Below are 20,386 nucleotides of genomic sequence, written 5' to 3'. Positions count from 1 at the left end.
AAACTGATAATTCCCCCCCAAAATAGGCCTTGTCAACACTGAAAGGTAAGAATTAAGAGTTGAAAGAAGATTAAACACTTACCTAAAGATAAGCATCTACATTTGTAGATATCTTGTATACTTAAATATTTGTCTATATATTTGTATACCCAGATTATCTGGCTACACAGGTTTTCAAAGAGCTACTGAACCCCCTGCTCATATCCTCTCCAACTAGAATGTGAACCTGGTTTTCCCATACACTTTCCTTCTGTTTCTGCTGTTGTTTATTTCCTAGATTCATCAAGACCTACTCTAGATCAAGACTTGTTTTACACACCTGAATTTATTGCTATAAAAGATTTTCCCCCTACCATTTGAAACAACTAGCCTTCTAGTGAGGCAGACTCTTACAGCTCACAATCAGTATTTTTCCCAAAACCATGCATCCAAGGATATTAGAATAAGAAATATACTGACATGTAAGTCTGATTTGACAAAAGCACTGAATATGCCAATAACTGCATGAAAAGTCTGAACATCAGTTAAAGAGATAAAAAGTGTAAACTCAAAAGCAACTTGAGGCTCAAGATTCCCAATTTCCCTGTAATCAGCCTTTGTGTAATATTCAAAGAAATCATTTGTTTCTCCTTGCTACCGTGAAAAGTAGTATAGAAATCAGATAAAAATATTGCATTAGCCACAGGCATTTTGGCATGGTAAATATATTAGTTGGTGCACCCTTCTTTCCGGGATAATATTGTCAGTGATGCAGTGGAAAGTCATGTCAGTCGAAGGAAGGGAAATGCATTTTGATACTAATGAAGTTGGTCAAGTTGTCCTTTCATGATGCCTTCAAGTTCAGTTCAGAAGAATTTACATCTTGCATGCCAAAGGGGTTGTCATTCATGGGTAGCTAAACAGGAGGAGCTGAACCAGTGTAGTATAAAAAGCCCTCCGGTTGGGTGACCACACTAGCTCACAGATTACTGGGCATAAACTTCAAGGTTGCTCAAGGATGTCTGTCTTCAGCTGGAGAACTCACTTGAATGTTCACTTATTCTGTCTTCTTTGGTCTCTCCCTCTGTATTTTTGGGATACTTACAGCTGGTGCTAGGACTCTGATACAAGGTAGAAGTCGTCCTTGTCTTCTTCCCCTGCCACAGCCTTCCTATGGCAAAACTGATGCCGCTGACATTAAAACCCATCTTGGCTGTCTCAGCCACTGCGGAACACACACGGAGCAATGTTCTCTTAGGGGAGTTTAAAAACAGCTGTCAGAAAACTGCCAGTTTGAAAGTGCTAGAGGCATGTTAGTACATCAAAGCCCAGAAGAATTACTCCCCACAAGCTTTCTTCTTCATCGGGAGGTTATGGAGGAAAAGAAAAAGAAAAAAAGAAAAAAGCCAATGAACAAACTAAGCATGGCTTGTTTATCCTGGAAAGCTTGGGCTGTGGGAAACTCCTGGACCAGCTACTACAGAGAAAAAGATCTGTGCTTTAACAGCACAAAGCACAACAGTGCTGCCAAGACACAACGTATTTTGAGCCTAATTAATCCTCCTTAATCTGTATAGATACCAAGTGTAGAAGCAGGAGTATCCTATGTAGCATGTAAGATTCTCTGTTGCGATGAAAGTCAATTCAGGAACATTTTTAGGTTCTGAGCAGATACCATTTGTTCAGCCAGACTGCATTTACACCTCTTCTCCTCACAAGGAAAGAGCACTTCTGGACATAAACACACTGAATGTGTCCCTTGAAAAGCAGATCACCACCTAACACTGCACACTGTTGGCGCACGTACGCGCACTATGTTCTTATTGCAAAAAAACAAAAAAAATGCTCTTCCCTGCTTCAAATGTGTTTCAGCATCTGCARTCTGAAGCTACATTCAGGAGCATTATTGATGTTTCTGATAGTTTAGCTTAAATTTTGCTAGTTTTGGTATCTGCTCTTCGATTTCTGAAGACTTGTGCTTAAATGCACAAGTCAGTTTGACTGTTTGGTTTAGTGCCTTCATTACTGACATGCAGAAGCCCACTAAAAGCAAGGTATTTGCCTGCATTCTTCTGCATCAGAGAGAAAATCCTTCCATGCCTTGGTACAATCACTTTTTATATTCCATAACAATAATAAATGCTGCACATTTGCTGGATACAGGACGCTTCATCTAAAGGGATCCCAAAGCAATTCACTAACAACTAGTTTCACTAACTGAAACTGCTAGTGACACTCGGAGCAGAACAAAAACCAATATCCCAAAACTGGAAACCATAGTAATTGTGACTTGACTTATTTGGATGAGGAACTGCCCACCGCAGAGTTCAGTAAGGATGGAGTCAAAGCTTCCACGATACAAGGAGCGCTCTGGGGGCGTCAGCGCCGGGGGCTCGGACAGGCATACAGGGTTGCAGAGTTCTTGCCCGTCAGTCGAAGGCACCGACTTCATGCTCAGGTTGCAGTACTGATCAAAAATATGTGGAAATTTAGTGAAATGAATTTCTATCAAGTCCACTGAGAACAATATCAGGCCTTTCCAGAAAGTCTTTCGCTCCTACTGATTTGMCATAACTTTTTCAGGCAGGTTTTGAGGTTTCTTTGGAGTCTAATTAAGGTCCCAATCATTTTAAGTATCAAAAAAAAAAAAAAACCCTCACAAGCTCTAGCAGCACACCGTATATGCAGAAGTGACAGTTCTGTTCCTGTCAAAGTGAGTCTGACTTGCCTTTGCTTGCGTGAGGGTACAACGCCACCAGAACTGGAATAAAAAGGAAAAAATTCTTCATTGTTCTTCATCAGCACATCACCCTGAAATTCAAGTTGTCGGTTCCTCCTGGGAAACCCTGATACAAYACCCAAACCATCACAGCGAGCTAGGTGAATGTTTAATTACGGCTCAGAACAACCACGTAATTGCTGTTTGTAGGGTCTGAAGAATTTTCAGAGCAGCATCCTGAGGTCCTCTATCCCAGAAGCACTTTCTTCAGTAGCATTTGCTTATCAAAAATAATTAGAGGTAGAAATGCTGGAGCTCTGATTGTGAAACAAATGGTAAATCTATTTGCTCAGACAAAATGTATCAAAAGATACATCTAGACACAGCTGGAGACTGAGGTGATACCACAAGGATAACAACTCAAGATCCAATTTCATCTTTCATGATTAAAAAATGAGCAAGAAAGTGTTTTATGAAATGTGAAGGTTAACAAATGTTCCTTCACAAGCAATGACGACAGTTTATCTTTTGAAACAAATGATTTGGCTATGGTCTGCTAGCAGATCCTGAAATACACTTGAAAAATTTCTTCCAAAAGCCCAGTGAGGACGAGCACGCGCAGCAGAGAGCCCAGCGCTGCATCCGACACCACGGCCTGCTTGGCAGCAGCGTGGCCGGAGGCGGCCGTGCTCCAGCAGCACTGCGCTGCCCCACGCAGCTGCCCAAGCTAAGCCTCGTTCCGGGCCCCACGCCGGCTGCAGCTGCCCAGCTAACACAGGGCTCTTCTTCGCCGGCAACCACGGCRCAGGGGCTCTGCTCCTGAGGACGCTGCCCAGCAAAGGCCACGCCTGAGCAACCGCCCCAGCCAAATTTCTGGGCTGCCCACAACCTTCCAGGCATCCTTTCTGGCACCATATTAGCGCAATACTTGACACTGGTCTTATTCAAAGACATGTATAGAAAGTGGTCAGCAATTAATTCCTTTCACTGTCCTCCAAATAAAGTACTCGCTTTTTGGTGTGAGGGCAGTGCAAAGTATGAAAGCTTATTTATGGGACTGAATTCTGCTGAAATTTGGCAAGTAGAACAAGTATCATGGGTTTGTTTAGCCAGGGGAAAAAAAACCCATGGATATAGGCTCTAAAATTATTAAAGAGAAGGAATTAAACATGATGGGAATGGATGATTGTCCAAGAAGAAAAACACGAAATACCAGGAGTGAACTGACAACAGAGRAGATGGCGACAGCAACTTTAGTTCCTTCTGTTCACAAAACTAACAACTAAAATCAAGAGAGAAGGAAATATTCTGTGTAGAAGGCAATAGAAGATGTTTTAAGGTAAAAAAAAAATTGCTTGATAGTTTCATAAAATAATGGACTCCATAGCACCTTATCAATTCCTATTCTATGACGCTAAAAGAGTTACCTAGCAGCAAGAAAACAGAATGCAAGAGTGTAGCAGAACCCCCCAAAAAGCATATAAACATAAATTTATTTATTAGCAAGAACGCAAAACATCCCAGCTATGAATCTGGCTAAACAGCTGAAGTCTCTTAACAACTGTGTTACAAAATTAGTGTTACTGCTTCCTGCCCCATTCTTAGTTGCATTCTCTGGGATACAATGATTATGTTGCACTTTCCAGCAAAAACAGATATGATATATTTCCAGTGGTCTAAGCAGCTATAACAGACTAAATTAAGAAAARGGGAAAATATTTAAAGTAGGAAGTACTAAAAAACCCCCACAGAAATTAGCTAGCAACATAATGAATCTATCCACAGCCATYGTCTGAGGTGGTTAAGACTCACCAGAGACCTAGAGGAGATTCTGCAGCCAGTCAACGTGCTCAGCGCCTCTAGGGATACACACAGACTACTCCCATTTTTGCTCACAATATCTAAAATTTCTTTGGCACGGAGATTGTCTGACCCAGTGTTACGGGGCTACACAAGTCTCTGCCTCACAGTTTGACAGTGCTGCACAAACACCAGCAGACTCCCCCCTTGGATAACCGGGGGTTATTCTAGCCTGACAAACGGAGGCAGAGGAGCTGGAAGAGCCCTTTCACGCACAGAAAAAGTTTGCTTCAGGGACCACACTTCACTCTTGCTACGACAGAAGCTGCATAGACACGGTAAAGCACCAGCCCCAGCTGCTGCCTTCCACGTGTCACACCACATCCTGCCCTCCCTTCTCAAAGGCTGGATCTGCACCTCCTGGCTGCCCCCCTACCTTAGCACAGCCTGCCTGCGTGCCCCAGCGAGACCAGCTCTCTAGTGCCCAATTAGAAGACCACAGATTAAGCTTTTCCACCTCAGAGCAGCGCTGTCGAGATAAACCAATGGAGGAATGAGATGCTCCACAACTACGGTGATAAGCAGGTTCTTGTAAGCGTAACAGCATTGCCACGCTCTCCTTTGGCTAGTCTAAGGCGCCTGATTCAATGCTGTACATTAGTTTTGTTACGAAACTAGAACAAACCAAAATGAACACAGTGCTCATTAAATGGAGGAAATACTAGGTAGCTCATAGGTCTCAAAAAGCAAACATAAATGGGAATCACTGCCCAGCAGATATATTTCTAGTGGGGTTCTGCAACACTGAATATCTTTCTTTCAGGTCAGATTAAAAAAAAGCACCGTTTATCAAGTGCACGAATGACAAAGTCTGGAAAAGTGATAAACAATGAAGAGGAGGATGACTGATGGGGAGAGCTTGATCACTTGGCAAGCTGGGTGTAAACAAGCAATGTGTTTTAATACAACCAAGTGTAAAGAAACACTCTCGAAACTAATGTGGCGTATAGCTTCCGGAAGGAAGACTAATCCTGGAAGAAGCTCTCCTGAAAGGTACTGGGGTTCCTTGTGATTAGCAGCTAATAAATCCCCATTGTGGTACTATGTTAAAAAGAATTAATGTGATCCTTGAACAAGTTGAACAATGCTTCAGAACAGTTATATTCTTCATTGCTAAGTCAGAATTATGCCCGCAATACAGGAAGAGTACAGCTGAACTGAAGGAGGGTCAGTGAAGGACCAAAACGACAGCTGGGGGTCAGAAATCTGTGTGTTACGGAGCCTTCTGGAGCTCAGCTTCTCCAGCTAGCACAGAGAGGGTCAAGGATACCTCCAGAGCAAGTGACTCATGGTACTAGTAAATACTCAGACTTAAAATAAGGTACAAAACGTATTTCATAATAGCAAAGATAGTTAATTCTTTCCTCATCACATCCTCTCCACCTTTCCAATGGCTGCTTACCCTGTCTTTCCCTCTTCGGACATGTTCTACCCTTACTTTGGCCTCTCCACACCTACAATTTGGGGACACACCCCACCTCCCCTGGGTAGGCCTGTGACTGCTGCCTGCATGGTGGAATCTGAGCCGAGGCATTTCACGTGTGCCCTGGTGAGCTTCAGCTCAACCAGGAGCAACCCCCCGGAGGAGGCGGCTCTGGTATGCTGACTGCCGAAAGGCAAGGGGGCAGTTCCAATAAAGCAGCTAACAGACTTATTTCTTCTTATTGGCTCAAGGCTCATTCTCTCATTTTCTGAGGGAGAAACTTGTCGAGGTTTTACTAAGAAAAAACTTATGACTTTTCAGAAATATGTTTTATACTGAAACATATGAAGCATCTGAGTGTCGACACTAACATAGATGGCTTTTTAATACCACAAGATTAGCTGGCTTTACACCTCCCTATCTTAAAACAGTGTATTGTTTTTGTTTTGCTTCAGATGTGTTTGCTGGTTGAGGCTGAATAGGAAATGCTATCAGCGCTTTATGGAAAAAAAGAAAACACACATTAGCTGGAGAACAAGTACATTCTTCCAAAGGAAAAATGAAAGAAAACTGTGCGAGTGTTTTGCAGTGTAACCCTCATAAGAATGTCTGTATTAGGGCTGCTGCTTATTACAATTTATTTGTGCTTATCTAGGATACTCTTATACAAATCCCCCACATACATCAGCCAAAAAATCCCATGTGTTGCTATTTATTACAGACACACTGACAGGATAGTTTTAACTCAGAGTTGTTTATGGGCTCTGTAGACTTCCTCATGAGGAAAAACAAAACTGAAGTTAATCTGTAATTTTGGACTGTTTTGCTCTGTTTACTTACACTCTGAAACTTACTGAATGCAAGTGTTGGAAGTCTGTCTAAAAGCTATCATTGAAAGAGAAAAGGAAAAGGTAAAGTCATTGTGCAAGAGCATAACATTACAGATATGCAAGAACAGTTCATAATCTTGTCCTAATTTTTCTCAGTAAACACTTTTTGCTTTTATTTCATAACAATAAAAAGTTAAGCCATGCTCTTCTCCTCCTATCTTGACCTAAAAATAGCATGCCACTTCACTGACTACAAAATACCTTAACTGCAAACAAAAAGCCACACTTAGAAAGAGGAAGAAACTCCAGCTACTTTTAGGCAAGGGTAACCAGGCACAACTACATGTTTTTATAGTAGAAGTTTAGAAAGATAAATAGCTGGCAGCAAACTGAGAGGCTTATAGCAAGAGCCTGCACTACGTTCCTCTGTTTACCTCAGGTAATCTCTGCGGCAAAGAATGAGATTTGCTTTTGTGTAAAGAGTTGATCCAACCTCTCCAAGACGACAGTCACAGCAGGCACACTTTAGACAGTCTTCATGCCAATACTTATCGAGTGCCTTCAGAAGGTACCGGTCCTTGATCTTCCGGTTGCAGCCAGCACAGCCCTTCTGTTTCCCTTTGGGTTGTACAGATAACATCGGCACACCTACAACACAAGCAAACCATTGAATTTAGAAGATATTCAAACAGTTTAAATAGGTTTCCTGCATTTCTGGGTAGCATTCAGTGATCTGCAAGCAAATGCTACTGCTGGTTTCATTACGAGAAGTTCACATTGCAAGAAGTTGCTGGTCAAAGGAACTTAAGTTTCATTTGCTGTCGCAGGGTAAGCATTCACTTGCAGGAATGGGACATTCACTTCCTAGAGGTAGAGCTGATGCAAAACACCTGACTTTTTTTTTAATTAACATCCTGCAGCAGAATAAACTGCTTGCAATTTCAGCATTCGCCTTTTCCCTCATTAACAGTACCCTTGTGTTGTTCATTACCTGCTACAGGCAATTATGAAGCTCAGAAGGGCAACCACTGCATGTACTCCCCCCATTCAACTTAGCTGGATCACACTTGATGGGGACAAGAAGAGGAAGGTGCTAAAGATGAAGTATGCCACCTTTCTTCCTCCTTTGTAAGCAGCACTGATCACAGAGGCCTCAGTGAAAGCTAGAGAAGTCCCTGGGCTGCTCTAAATTAAATGCTATTCAAAAGCCCTCAAAGACTGCTGAAAATAACCCAGCCAGTGTGTCTCTACCATTCGTGAAGCCATACTCCTTAAGAGCCAGCAAAGCTTTCTGCCTCCTCTTTGTACCACTGGAAAAGGTACTAAAAAGCTAGGACTTTTTCTCTCTCTGGAAATCCCCRCAGGGACTGCAAAGCAAGCATGAACTAATGGGGTAAGAGGTGGTGGCAGGACATTTGAGTCACTAGGCTAGTGGGACACCTTGCTGTGGCTGCCTTCTTCACTTTGGCAGTCTTCACACCGCTGGCTCCAGCTTCTTCCTCTCTAAACAGCTGGTGCCTCCTGTGCCCAACTCAGGTTAGTGTGAAACCTGTCTCCCTTCTCAGTTTAAAAGGAAGGAAGGGAAAGATTTCAAGGATCCTGTGGATAAGGTGCAAAAATAAACAAGGATTGTATTGTGGGGGAGAAAGGGAGGAAGAGATGATGAAGGAAGAAATGAACTTGCTGAGAGGCCAAAATCCCATTTTCTCTGGAGCCTGTTTTTTGTTACCATTTTCACTGGTGCCARTCACTAAAAACGACAGCAATGGGCCTTTAATGAGCATGCAGTGGGCTTAACCAATGCAGAGAAGATGAGGGGGCACTTTGCCTACAGTAGCAGGTGTCACTGGATATATGCTCTTATACAAAGTTAAGCCACCATTTCTACAGCAAGCCAGATGTCCCAGAAAGTAGCAGCTTTATAATGGAATTATTAACAGCCCCTTAACCAGAGTGAACTAGTTAGTGCCACTGTAATAAGTGACATTTGCTACTTTCCTTAAAAGCAAGGGTGACCCAAGGGTGGCTAATGCTTAGCCCATGTAAAACCCACCACTCTTACAGTAATAATTGCTTTGTCAGAGCTGCAAGCAGACGACAATAGCACTTAAGACACTTCTACACAAACAGTGAGGTATTGATCCATTTGTTATCAAAGTGGTCTCAGCAGCATGGAGACAGGTCAAGTAACATTCAAAAACTCTTAAGGCTTAAAGAGCCCTCCTGCTCTTTGCTGCGGTACACTCTAAATCCACTTGCAAAGTCGATACTAGCAAACTTTTGACACCAGTGACAAATATGCAATAATTAAGTGAAAACTTAAATCTGTGCTCAACTGCCACATCCGCAGCCCATAAAGCCACTCATTCTGGTTCTGCCAGAGTTCCTGAGCATCCAAGAAATTATGCACAGACGTCCACAGAGAAACAGCCACACATTYGGAAAGAGGAAAAGACAGGGAAGTTTGAGAAGCATAATATACTGCAGATGCTCAAGGTCAGATTACAGAAGCCGTGCACTCCTTGTGAGAGTTTCTTACGAGAATGAGGAAAGTGGCCCAGTCGTTCTGGGTACACAGTACTTTTTACAAAGTACATTTTCAGAGCAARGAGAAGCTTCATTTCATGAGTCTTTTTTTTTTTCCAAGTAACTTAAGATCTTCATGACATGTTCTCTCAAACTCTGCACCAGGAAATTAACATTTCATGGAAAGAGATTGCCATATTCTAAGACAGGGAACTGTGCATATATACATTCGCACGTAAGGACAGTTTAACATTAGCAGCAGTGGTGAAAGAAAACAGTTTGCACCTAGGGAAACCAAGAACTCAGTGTGACAATTATTTTTTAATACAGGAGCCCTAAACACCAGGGAGTCCAGCCCTCCCTTCTCCCCAAAAAAGGCTCCCTAAATACAAGCTATCTACCCTTAGAGGTAGTACAGGATTTGTTATGAATTGTGTCATGGTGCAATTTTTTTTGCAATGTTCATTTTGCAAATTTGGCTAAGATTCACTGGTTAGTCATTAATATATTTAAATACGTCAATATTTATATACTTAAAAAAATGGTCAAGCAATTATCTTTTGTCTGAAAAGTACTTCTCATCAGAAATTTATCACACAACGTTCACTTTTTCATTTTATCTTGACCAGTTTATTTTCTATAGAACTTGAATTCCCAATTCTTTTCCAGTTCTTTTCTAGCTTCTGATTCCCCACCTGTAAGTACACACAAAATCCTGAGGGTTTTAAGTGTCACTGACTCTCTACTGAAAAATACATACACAGAAGCACTGGGTACATCCGTGTCAGGATTAAACATATCAGCATAAGGTTTAAACACACCAAATGCTAAGTCAGTTTTCTTCTGCACAGTACTTCTCCCATTACTAACACAGGAACATTTCTATGCTGTTGAACCCTCCACTTTAGCAATTTACATGCTTTTTTTCCCCAGACAAAGTCAAAGTGGGACCACAAAGCAGATGATTGACCAGAAACTAAGTTAACATGATGATCTGGCATCTGGAGATGCTGCAAACTTCAAAACGCAGATTCCAGGCAAATGGAGCCCCTTAAACTCAGCAAGAAGCTGCTGTAAAGGTGAGGTCTGAGATCATCCGTGTGGTTAAGAAATACAAGATCTTCAGCCAGCTGTGACTTCCCAAGCAAGCTGAGCACTTTGGAAACCAGTGCCCCTTCAGAGTCACAGCTACCCCGGCCCAGAGGAACGGGCCCACGGGAGCGGCAGCGTGGTCAAGCTCTGAGAGCAGGAGCAGCGGCGAAAYCCTGGCGGGAATGTTAAGGGAAGCTGATCTGATCAATAAAGGCGGGTTGGCAGGCCAGGAGGGTTTCTGTCACGACACGGTAAGCGAGCCCGGGGTCACCAGTCCCCGATGGCTCCGGGGCTGGCTGTTGGGGCAGTTCTCGCTCCATTTGCAGCCCTCGCAGCCCTGCCTGCTGCTGCCGCGGCGCCCTGCTACTGCAAGCACATCATTGTCTTAGGAGAGGCTTTGGCGAGTAAGAGGAATGTAACACTTTGATTTTCTTCTAATAACTAGCAAAGGAACAGATATATATATTTTTAAACAGTACCTTAAGCAAGGAAAAAAGCTATGTATTTGGTCAGTGTTCAGCAGGGGGCTTTCTAATGAAAAAGGTACTATTTCAGAGATCATACGATGTTCAAAGCTGCTATTCCCACTCAGATAATAACGAGCAAGGTCAGCCTCTGCTGGTCAGGTTCAGTGTTTTGAAATTGCATTTTGGTCTGCGAGGCTTCCCTCCGACATCCCAACCAGCCAATCTGAACGGCGCGCTCACACAACTACAGAAAGTTGCAGCTGCAATTAGCTGCTGAGCTGACACAGCAGGCAAGGCGTGAAACAAAATTTCAAAAACTGCCAAACTTGATCAGCAAGGGTTCCTTGCATGCTTGCCATGTCATTTCCAAGCAACAAGAGAGCAGCATCTCAAAAGCTTAACCCCTTTTGCAGGCTTGCAGAGAGAGGACCCAGACAACGCCAAGCCCCACCTTCCTCTTCCTACCTCCCCGTCAACAAACCCCAAACAGTCAGGGCTTTGCAGGCAGAAACTACTTGCAGAGCTGCTCTTTCTTTTTGCAGATTTCCCCACTGTGAAACTGCAAGGATGCTTCATCTCTCTATTTAGATTTTTTCCCCCAGTACTCAGCAAACAGGCTGAGAGACTGAGTTCCTTTCGATCAGGGGCACGTGGGGCCTGAACAGGGGCTGCCAAGAAACCAAAGGCTCACCTTAGACCAATCCCACGCACACACCGGGAGCCAGGATGAGAAAAGTACCTTCGCAGAGCTAGAAAAACTAACAACTGGATACTCAGCTGCTTAAATATATGTTCACAAAGGGAACTCTGGGTGATTACTAAATTCTGAAAGAAACATCAAGTTCCCTTCTCCTCTCCTGTTGCTAGCCATCCATCGCTATCTTTTCTTAGAAACAGTAGATGAGGCCTTTCTATTTTTGGCTACCTACACTCTCTTCTTTGCCCTTTATAACTTAGACTTGCTGCTGGTAAATACAAAACAAAACCTGTTTTGAGTGCTCCGAGCTCCAATGCACATTAAAAAATTATAGACACCACCTCTGGTCACACTGAAATTTATGACTGTGTCTAAAGAGGCTGTTACTGTAGTGGGTAATCTAAACTTTACCTCTATTCACAGTCGGACAAACTAGCTTTAATCAGCCCGTATCTTCTCAGTCGGGGTCTTTCTGTAAAATTATTCAGCTGGCTTTATAACACAAGTGTCCACTAAGTACACCCCTAAGTTCTTCTCAGCCATTTTAGCGATATTTCCATTCACATGGCAATCAGCAGCAGTTCCTCTAAGGGCACTGTTCATAAAGCCTCATTTCCAAGAGAGCCTAGAAACTTTATAAATGGTAGGCCTTTTAAATAACAGTTATCTGCAATGGCCCTATGGCGTATGTCTCCACAGTGCTCTGGTCTGCAAGAGAGCTGCTGGTCCCCTCTGAAAGCAGGGAAGTTCACCACCTAATTTCTTTAATGCAACTCTAAAGGTTAATTGGTCTGAAAGAGTAATGTGGGACTGCTGGCTAATGATATATGCCTCAAGGCTTTGCAGCTTGCCTGTATTTTATACAGTCAAGTCCAGAGCATAAAACGCAGGTGATATCACCACGGTTTTTCAGACCCCCCTAGCCGCGCGGCTTGGCTCCCCCTCCCACGCGAGCCCTCCCTCTGCCCATGGCGGCGGCGCTGAAGGCGGTGCTGGACGTCCCACCTGCGTTTCGTGCCTTGTTAGAGGGGGCTCAGTTCAGTGCTGCCGCTGCACTCCTCATTACCGCTGCGGAGAACCAAAAACAAGCCTAATGAGGAGTGCGAGAGCGTACAGTATGGGCTGGGAGGAGGGACGTCCTCCCACGTTCCCTAAGGAATCTGGCCAAAATCTTCAATTTGCCATTTATGACAGCTAATTAGTTATTCTATTCAAAATCTTTGCTTTAAATAAAAGAACTAATTATACACAAAGGTCAGTCCCCCACCTCCTGTGAAGCACACATAATTGGCTTATTTCCCCAACATTGTGTGTATGTTTTACACAATGCTTTCAGGCAGATGGCTTTAACTCTTTCCCTCTGCAATTTTTTTTTAAAACTTTTTCTCAGATTAGCTGCTCTTAGCATAAAAGCTTGCTCAACAACAAAGGCAATAACTACGGAAAAAACACCCATGCCCACAAAGGTTCTTGACATGAATAATGCTTCCTATCCATTTGTACAGCACCCTGCACATAGTAGCACTGGAATCAGGTTTTTATTCTCCACCACAAACTCCTGCTTGAACAGTGGCTTTCAGACTCTGTTACCACATTTTTGAATAACCCATCCTCCGAAAGCCACAATTCTTACAGGTTTACATTATGCTTTTTTTTTTTTTTTTTTTTTTTTTTTAAGATTTATTGCAATTTATGTAAGTGATTACTGCAGGAATCCAGCATTCTGGTGCTAAAAGCAATTTTGGTTTAAAGACTGGAATTTTTGGCAATTAGGCAATAGGGCCTAGGTTTCAGAATTCCACTTGAGGCAAAAAATGTTTATTTCTACCATCAATAGTCTTTAAATGAACTGACCTCCTTTTGCCTACTAACAACACCCCCCCCCACCCTAGTATTTGGCTGCAAAAGATGAAAAAGTAACTGAAGAACAGGAGTAATCTTATTAACTCCTGTCTCATCACCATAAATAAGCAGCAGTCTTGCATCTTTTTTCAGAGGATCTGATATCATTTAAAAGCATTAGAGCCCTGCATCACCCATTTAAGTAAATGTAGACAGTCATTGCCAAAAAGATGCAGTGAATTTTAATTCCCTTTGAAAAGAGACTCACTTTGTGTTCCCAGTATTGTATTACTCACCTATGAATATTACACCCTGAGAAACAAGTTAAACTGTGCACTTCCACTGAATTGAAAGTATGCAGTCTTGGGCATCTTCACCAAGAATTTAGTTTGAAGATTTATGGTCAGCCAGTCAGCAAGGTGAAACTCATTGTGTCATCGTGTCATCTGTATATCCAATTAAAACATTACATTTGGAACACTGAGTACTCGCAACGAAATGCTTATGAACAAGCTTTAGACCATTCATCAAAATTATTCAGTGAGTAACCACAATCTTTCTTCATTTCCAGTTTTATGCTGCAATATAAAGCAGGTGATTTTTACAGTGGCTTTAGCAATTCATTTGTGGTATTCCTTCTTCTGAATCATTACTGAATAAAATCCCCAAGCATGGTGAAAAAGTAGCTGGAGGGGGCAGTTAATAGGAGAAACAACATTTTCATCATAATTTCTATTCTAACTATGCTATAGTTCTTCCAAGAGCAACAGCAAATTTTTTGGCCTTAGAGGTTCTGAATAAACTTCAGTGAAACTTACTGTAGGGTCTAGTTTCCTGTGGCACTTGCAGCTGCCTAAAAGTGATCCAAAGCTTCCTGAGACCCTCTAATCTCATATGCAGAGACCTTATTTTTAAGCCACTTGCTCAGAAAAACAGATGTGTCCAAAATAATCATTCCCATCATGCTAATTCGTACCAAGGGGAGTCCTGATTCATGAGACAAGGTTTGGGGTTAGACTCTCAAATTTCCTTTTCCCCCAAAGTTTGGAGGCTTAGGATCCCTCTGTTACTGAGTAGTGCTTACCAAAGGACAACCTGTAGCGATAAAGGGAACACGTGCAGCAGGACTGAATGCAAACCGTAATAATTGCTGCTGCAAAAGAGTTTCTATAAATCATTCCCGTAAGCAACATTTTCCCTGTGCTCATAAAATATGCTTGTTTGAGCTTTAATTTTTCATAATTGGCGTATGTCCAAAGCTTAATCTTAGCACATGCCATGTTTCAGTAAAATCCATTTTTATTGTTTTGAGCCCTGGGAACAGTTAAAAACATGCAGATTTCTTACACTTTCAACCTAGTCTGAGAACATTCTGATCAGACTTTCTTCATTAGTCACAATTTAACATCCTACAATCTGGCAAAGGTCATGATTTTAGGTGGCCAGTTCCCTCATTCACTTTCTGTAGCAGGAAAAAAAGCCAGGAATATGCACAGGGTCTGACAATGGAAAGACTACTCTCAAACCAGCTTTATAGCAGTGTAAGAATACCACAGATGAGAAAATGATTATTAGGGATTATTAGTCTAGAATTTTTCCCATATTCCTCAATAGTCCATAGATTTGCAGGTTACCATTAAAATGATACTAAGCTCCAAAGTTTTGCTAGTCAAGGGGTTTGGCTGCCAAAGCAAACCAAAGGAAGAAGAGTCTCCAAGTTAAACGATCACAAAGTTAAGGACTCATCCCTCACTTCTCAGTTATTTAGGAATAACCTGAGCATCAATGTTAAATCCAGGGACTGTTTATTGTCCTTTCCCCCACCCCCTTCCAAAAGGGAAAGAAAATGAAATGAAAAAACTCTATTATCAAGTTGAAATCCCAAAAAGCACTTGAGAAGTTAAAATTCAAGTCAATTATTTCCACGCACACGTGTAATAATCCACAGTTCTGGTTTTCTGGTTAAAATGTGTCACTTAACATATTACTAGTGAGGTTTCAAGAGATATGCAAAGATGTGCGGTGTAGCAGAGCTCAGGTTTAGCAGTGAAACATTAACATCACCCTGACAGATTTGGTACACTATATATGTGAATATTTTAAGGAGAAAAGAACTATATCATTGCACGATCATCATCATCTTTTCTACAGCCTTTTAGCAGACATATACAATGTCAAGCTAAGCTTTTGGCAACCTTAATAGAATTTCAGTGCCCACTGCCAAATGGCCATTTGATGTTCTGCTCTATGTACACTGATGAAGCAATCTGTCACAAGCCTTAATGCAGGCAATGATGACTATCCAATCTAAAGCTTTCACAGGCTTATAGAAATTTCTCAAGACTTTTGGAGCCTATAATAATTTGTGCAATACCACAAAAGAATTTGGAATTCTGGTGCCCTGTATTTAATGAAATATGAATACACTCTTTTAAATGTTTCTAGAAGAAATCCTACTCAGGCCAAAAGCGTATTTTACACCGTCAACCACGAGGAAGTTGTGCTGGCAACTCTGAAATAGCTGTAGTGACTGCAAGTTATTCTAGCAGGAAAGTAACAGGCCCTCCCCCACAACTTTCTGCAAAGCTGAACACTGATGCCCATGCCTTGCACAAGATTAGTACAACTGCACTTTAACTCTAGAAATATATAAGGACTACAGATCTATTTGCATATTTTCTTCATTTTCAAGAGATGAGTAAGGATTCACCTACAAAGAATGCAGAGAGTCCCTCCACTTAATGCAATCCATGAAACAGACACAATTGCTGCTGACCTTCTAGAAGTCATGAAATACACCTCCCTAATGGTTCAGAAAGATGCAGTTATCCTGAAAACCTGGGCTCTTCTCCCTCTCCTAGCAAAACCAGACCAACTCATCTGCTATTAAAAGTTGAAAGGGGCAGGGCAGGAAGGAGAGCTATTTCCTTCTCTCTTTGTTGAAAGGAAAAAACACAATACACTTCTTTGCAGGACCATTTGCATGCTGAGCTGTCAGACCATGCACTTTCCATTAAAGAGATAGCATCCCTTTTCATAAGTCCATTTGGGATCCATTTTAGTGTTATCTAAAAATCAAATCTACATGGTAATCCTTTTAATGTACTCTTGACTTTTAAAAACAGCTTTATGTTCCTTCAGGAAATGTTTTAAGCCATTACTCAGTAATTACTACTCACCCATGAAAACACTGATCTTTTACAATATATAATCAGTTTGCTGACTTAAAAAAATAAAGCAGACTGGAATTTCGTCTCATGAAGGTAGTGGAGAAAAACCAAGGTTAAGAGAGTAGACCCCCCTCCCCTCATATTTCAAAGTGGTGTTTTTTCCTGTCGCCTGAAAGTGACTGAGGTGGGCATAGTGTCAAGTTTGTTAAGTCTCCAGGTGTGGTTGGTCGTGAGACTCTGAATCTCAGTTTTGCATTGGTGATCACTGCGCAAGCAACCAATAAATAATTACTGATTTAAAAAGCAGAATTTGTATCATCTTGGATACAAACAAAGCTCTAACCTTCTGCAAGTGTTGAAGTTTTGAACGACACTATATGACCTCCTGAAAGACTGGCAAGATAGGAAAGTTGTAATTGTGAAATACCGCGTGAAATTTGCAGAGTTGCTTTGGTGAACGTAGCCATACAGTCTCCAGTGAAAAAACTCAAGCTATATGACTAGATCCTTGCTTGGCTTTGAAAATCTTGACCAGACTGCTTCTAGTTCATCAGTCATTTTTAAAGAGGAACACACTACCACAGAACCCAATAACAAGTTTGAGACTTCAGCTGTACAACAGAAAGTCTCAGAAGAGGTTCTCACGAGAGGTTCAGACCTAGTGCAATTGCACTGGATTTCACCAGATTACATAGCATAGCAATGTCTAGTCAAACTTCAGGGGCCTGCAATTACCTCGAAAAGTCCTAATACCAGCTCCTAAAGATCCTGCCTCTCCCCCGTTGAACTCCTCTGCCCAAGTGCAGTCAGCTGTGAGGCAGAGGAGAGGTTTTGAGGAACAGCAAGCCAGCACAAGGCAGCCAAGAGTAGCCAGCAAGGGCAAAAGAGAGCACTTTGCTCAGTTACGGCTCCTGTCTGAGACCAACTAGACAAAAGTCCAAGGCGTCTGTAATGCCAGCAGCTGGAGTACAGAAGGACTATGGATATTCTGGTCATGCATGCAGTTTAACAAAGACCCTAGACATTTCAACAAGTATAGCCCATCAAAAACTGCAATGATGCTTCACATCCCACCACTGACCCAAGACAGGGCAACACCCTCTTTGCTCTTACCCTGGCAAAGGCAGTTTGATATTTCAAGGCTATTAAAAAAGCAGAGTGAATTCTGTCAGGGAGAACTTGCTGTATCTTGCAAATAATATCAACTACGGTTGTTGTTCTTCAAATGCAAAAAAGATGGAAAAGGGAGAGAAAGCTGGGGCTAAATACTTCTCCTGCTCCCATTCTTCTGTTTACTGAAGTCTAGCTTGAGCCCTACCTAGCCACAGCTTGCTTCCACAGGCACATCTTGCTTTATCCCATTTCGCTCCTAGGTTTAGGATGGAAAAAGTTGTGCTCCTGACCATCTCCCCCTTCATTTGCAGGGAAAGGTATGCAGCCCCCCAGTACAACACTCTTCATTAAACATTTGTTCCAGCTGAAGTCGGCTAGTAACTATACATCTCAAACTATTTTTGTTTATTCAAAACAGATTAAGTCAGGGCTTGCAATCCACAGCTGGCCATTAATACTACCCTTCTTTACAAGAAATTATGCTGATAAGAATTAAGAGTGGTCTCTTGGCATTAGCTGTTGTATACTCCTTCAATAACGAGTTCCTCTGAGGTGATGTATAGAGATAGGATTTGAGCACTATTACTCCGGACAAGAAAAATGACCCAAATAGGAGAGTAAAATTGCAAGACATTTTTTTCTTATGTCTTTTTGCAAAATGCCCCAAAAAGGCTTTGAAAACTCTATTGTAATTTGCCAACTGTTCCAGAACAAAGAGAGCACTAAGTGTTTGGGGCAAGTTAGTATGACATTTGGTTTGCATTAAAACATCTAAGAATGAAATACACTGTAACACAGCATATTCTATTCTATTAACTATTCAGGAGCATCACAGCATTCRGAATATGGATGAGAAGTTGGAATTGCAGGAGACATTCCTCTTCTTACAGCTGACCACTGAGTTGAATTCAAGCTGATCCTAAGGGAGCCGTTTTCATTAACCTACAGTAGCTCTCTAATCCTATTCCTTGAATTTCAGACCACCTCCACTACAAGAATTTATGACCTGCTGCCTGCACTTTGGATGGAACTCGTGCTCTACTCTTTTCCTCTATGCATCCTGCTCCTCTGGATCATTACCATTGCTTTGTGCAGCAACTGATCCTCTTAAAGTGGAAGTCTGCTTTTCAATTCAGTTATTTATGCTCCATTTAATTCTCACCAACATACATGAAGATGCTGATGGTTTCACTTGGTTAAAAACAATAAAAAAGATCATATGACCTAGCTGAGTGTTCAGAACGAAAAGCGTCCTGAAACATGGAGAGTCCTGAAGTCCTGACTGAGTACGTATCTCCTTACGCTTTGCCTGAAACCTCAGACTAAAAAGAAGGAAATTCTAAAACACTAACCTTCAGCTCTAAAAATTCTAAACTTATGCCCCAAAAACCATACCGAGCAGCCTTTCCTGCACTGCATTTTGACAGGAGATTCTCTACTGCTTGATTTGCTTAGCTTTTGCCCACCTCATCGTAAGATTCCTGACTCTTGAAAAGAACTCCTTCACTGCGCTAATGAAATGAGGAGTCGTAAGTGCCCTGCAATCCTTTTTAGAAAAGTCTGTATCTCCAGATGAGTCTCAATTTCACAGCATCAGGGAACTGTGTGCCAATGCACTGAACCGGAACACGAGAGGCCAGCAGGAGTTGCAGACAACAATGCTAACATCAGGGTTATTTTAGATTAAAGTACTTCCAAATCAATTTTGGATTCAAACTTTTAAATGCACTCTCCAGAAGGAATCTGCACTTACCAAGTATTTTCAAGGCTAATTTTCTAAGCTTGAGTGAAACTCATTTTTATCTATGGAAAAGATGCAACTACCCTTTGCTACTAAGGCTGGGTCATAGCTGGAAAATTAGGCAGACATCTGTCCTATAAAGGAATAAAATACCTAAGACAACATCCATAAAACTGCAGACACAAAAAAATGCCCTACAGATGCTCTTTGGGAGTGATTTGAACTGAAACTAGAAGTTGTCAAGACATTTGGGACCAATGTTGCTTCTCATATAGAGAGGTCCCCTATACTCCACATAAGCAGTCCTATTTCACCAGGGGCGTCAGGGCATATTCTGTGCTATCCAGGAGACCTGAACTGCACTCCAGGGAAGTATATTATGCTGTAGCGGAAAAAGAGTGAGCTAAACATTCAGATGCAGTCTGAGGGCCAGATTTTGCCAGACTAAAAATGTTGTAGAATCAAGGTAGATCCTCAGCACTCTACGGAAAGAAAGTGGCTGTGATGAGAGAAGGGAATGTATAAGACAGATGGGAGAGTTAAGGTTAGAGTTCAAACTGAAAGCAATTAAGACGGGTAAGAGTGCTCTGCAACTTGACACAGGTTTGCATTGTATTCAGAACTTTTCACTGGCGTTAAGCATCTTAACTTGTGTATAGAGAGATTATAATTAAAACCTGACAAGCTTAAATTAGTCATTTATAAAAGGTTCTCCAGAAGGCTTTTAAAGCAGACTAAACATATCTATTAGAATGGAAGAAAGGGAAAAAAAATGGAGCCGTTTTCAGTTACAATAGTTTTCCTTACCTAGATTTCTTGAGAGATTAGATAAATTTAAAATCAAAGTTCTGCAACTGTCTAAAGCCACTTAAAAGGGGGAAGAGGAAAGAAGCGCGGCAATTAGAAAAACCTTAAAAAAAAAAAATT

The 20,386-nt window shown here is 41.8% G+C and overlaps 1 protein-coding gene across 1 annotated transcript in view; it reads right to left on the bottom strand.

Annotated features, from left to right (window-relative positions):
* Positions 1-20,386, bottom strand: part of LMO1 (LIM domain only 1) — a 57,115-nt gene that overhangs the window by 8,885 nt on the left and 27,844 nt on the right. Inside the window, exon 2 of the mRNA XM_026070639.1 lies at positions 7,246-7,459. Coding sequence (XP_025926424.1) covers positions 7,246-7,459 — 214 coding nt within the window. The remainder of the gene's footprint in view (positions 1-7,245; positions 7,460-20,386) is intronic.

The sequence above is a fragment of the Apteryx rowi genome, unplaced genomic scaffold (assembly GCF_003343035.1).
Source record: "Apteryx rowi isolate R43461 unplaced genomic scaffold, aptRow1 scaffold_107, whole genome shotgun sequence".
Classification (NCBI taxonomy): Eukaryota; Metazoa; Chordata; class Aves; order Apterygiformes; family Apterygidae; genus Apteryx; species Apteryx rowi.
Note: the sequence above shows the minus strand (reverse complement) of the source record. Positions and strands in the feature narration are given on the sequence as shown.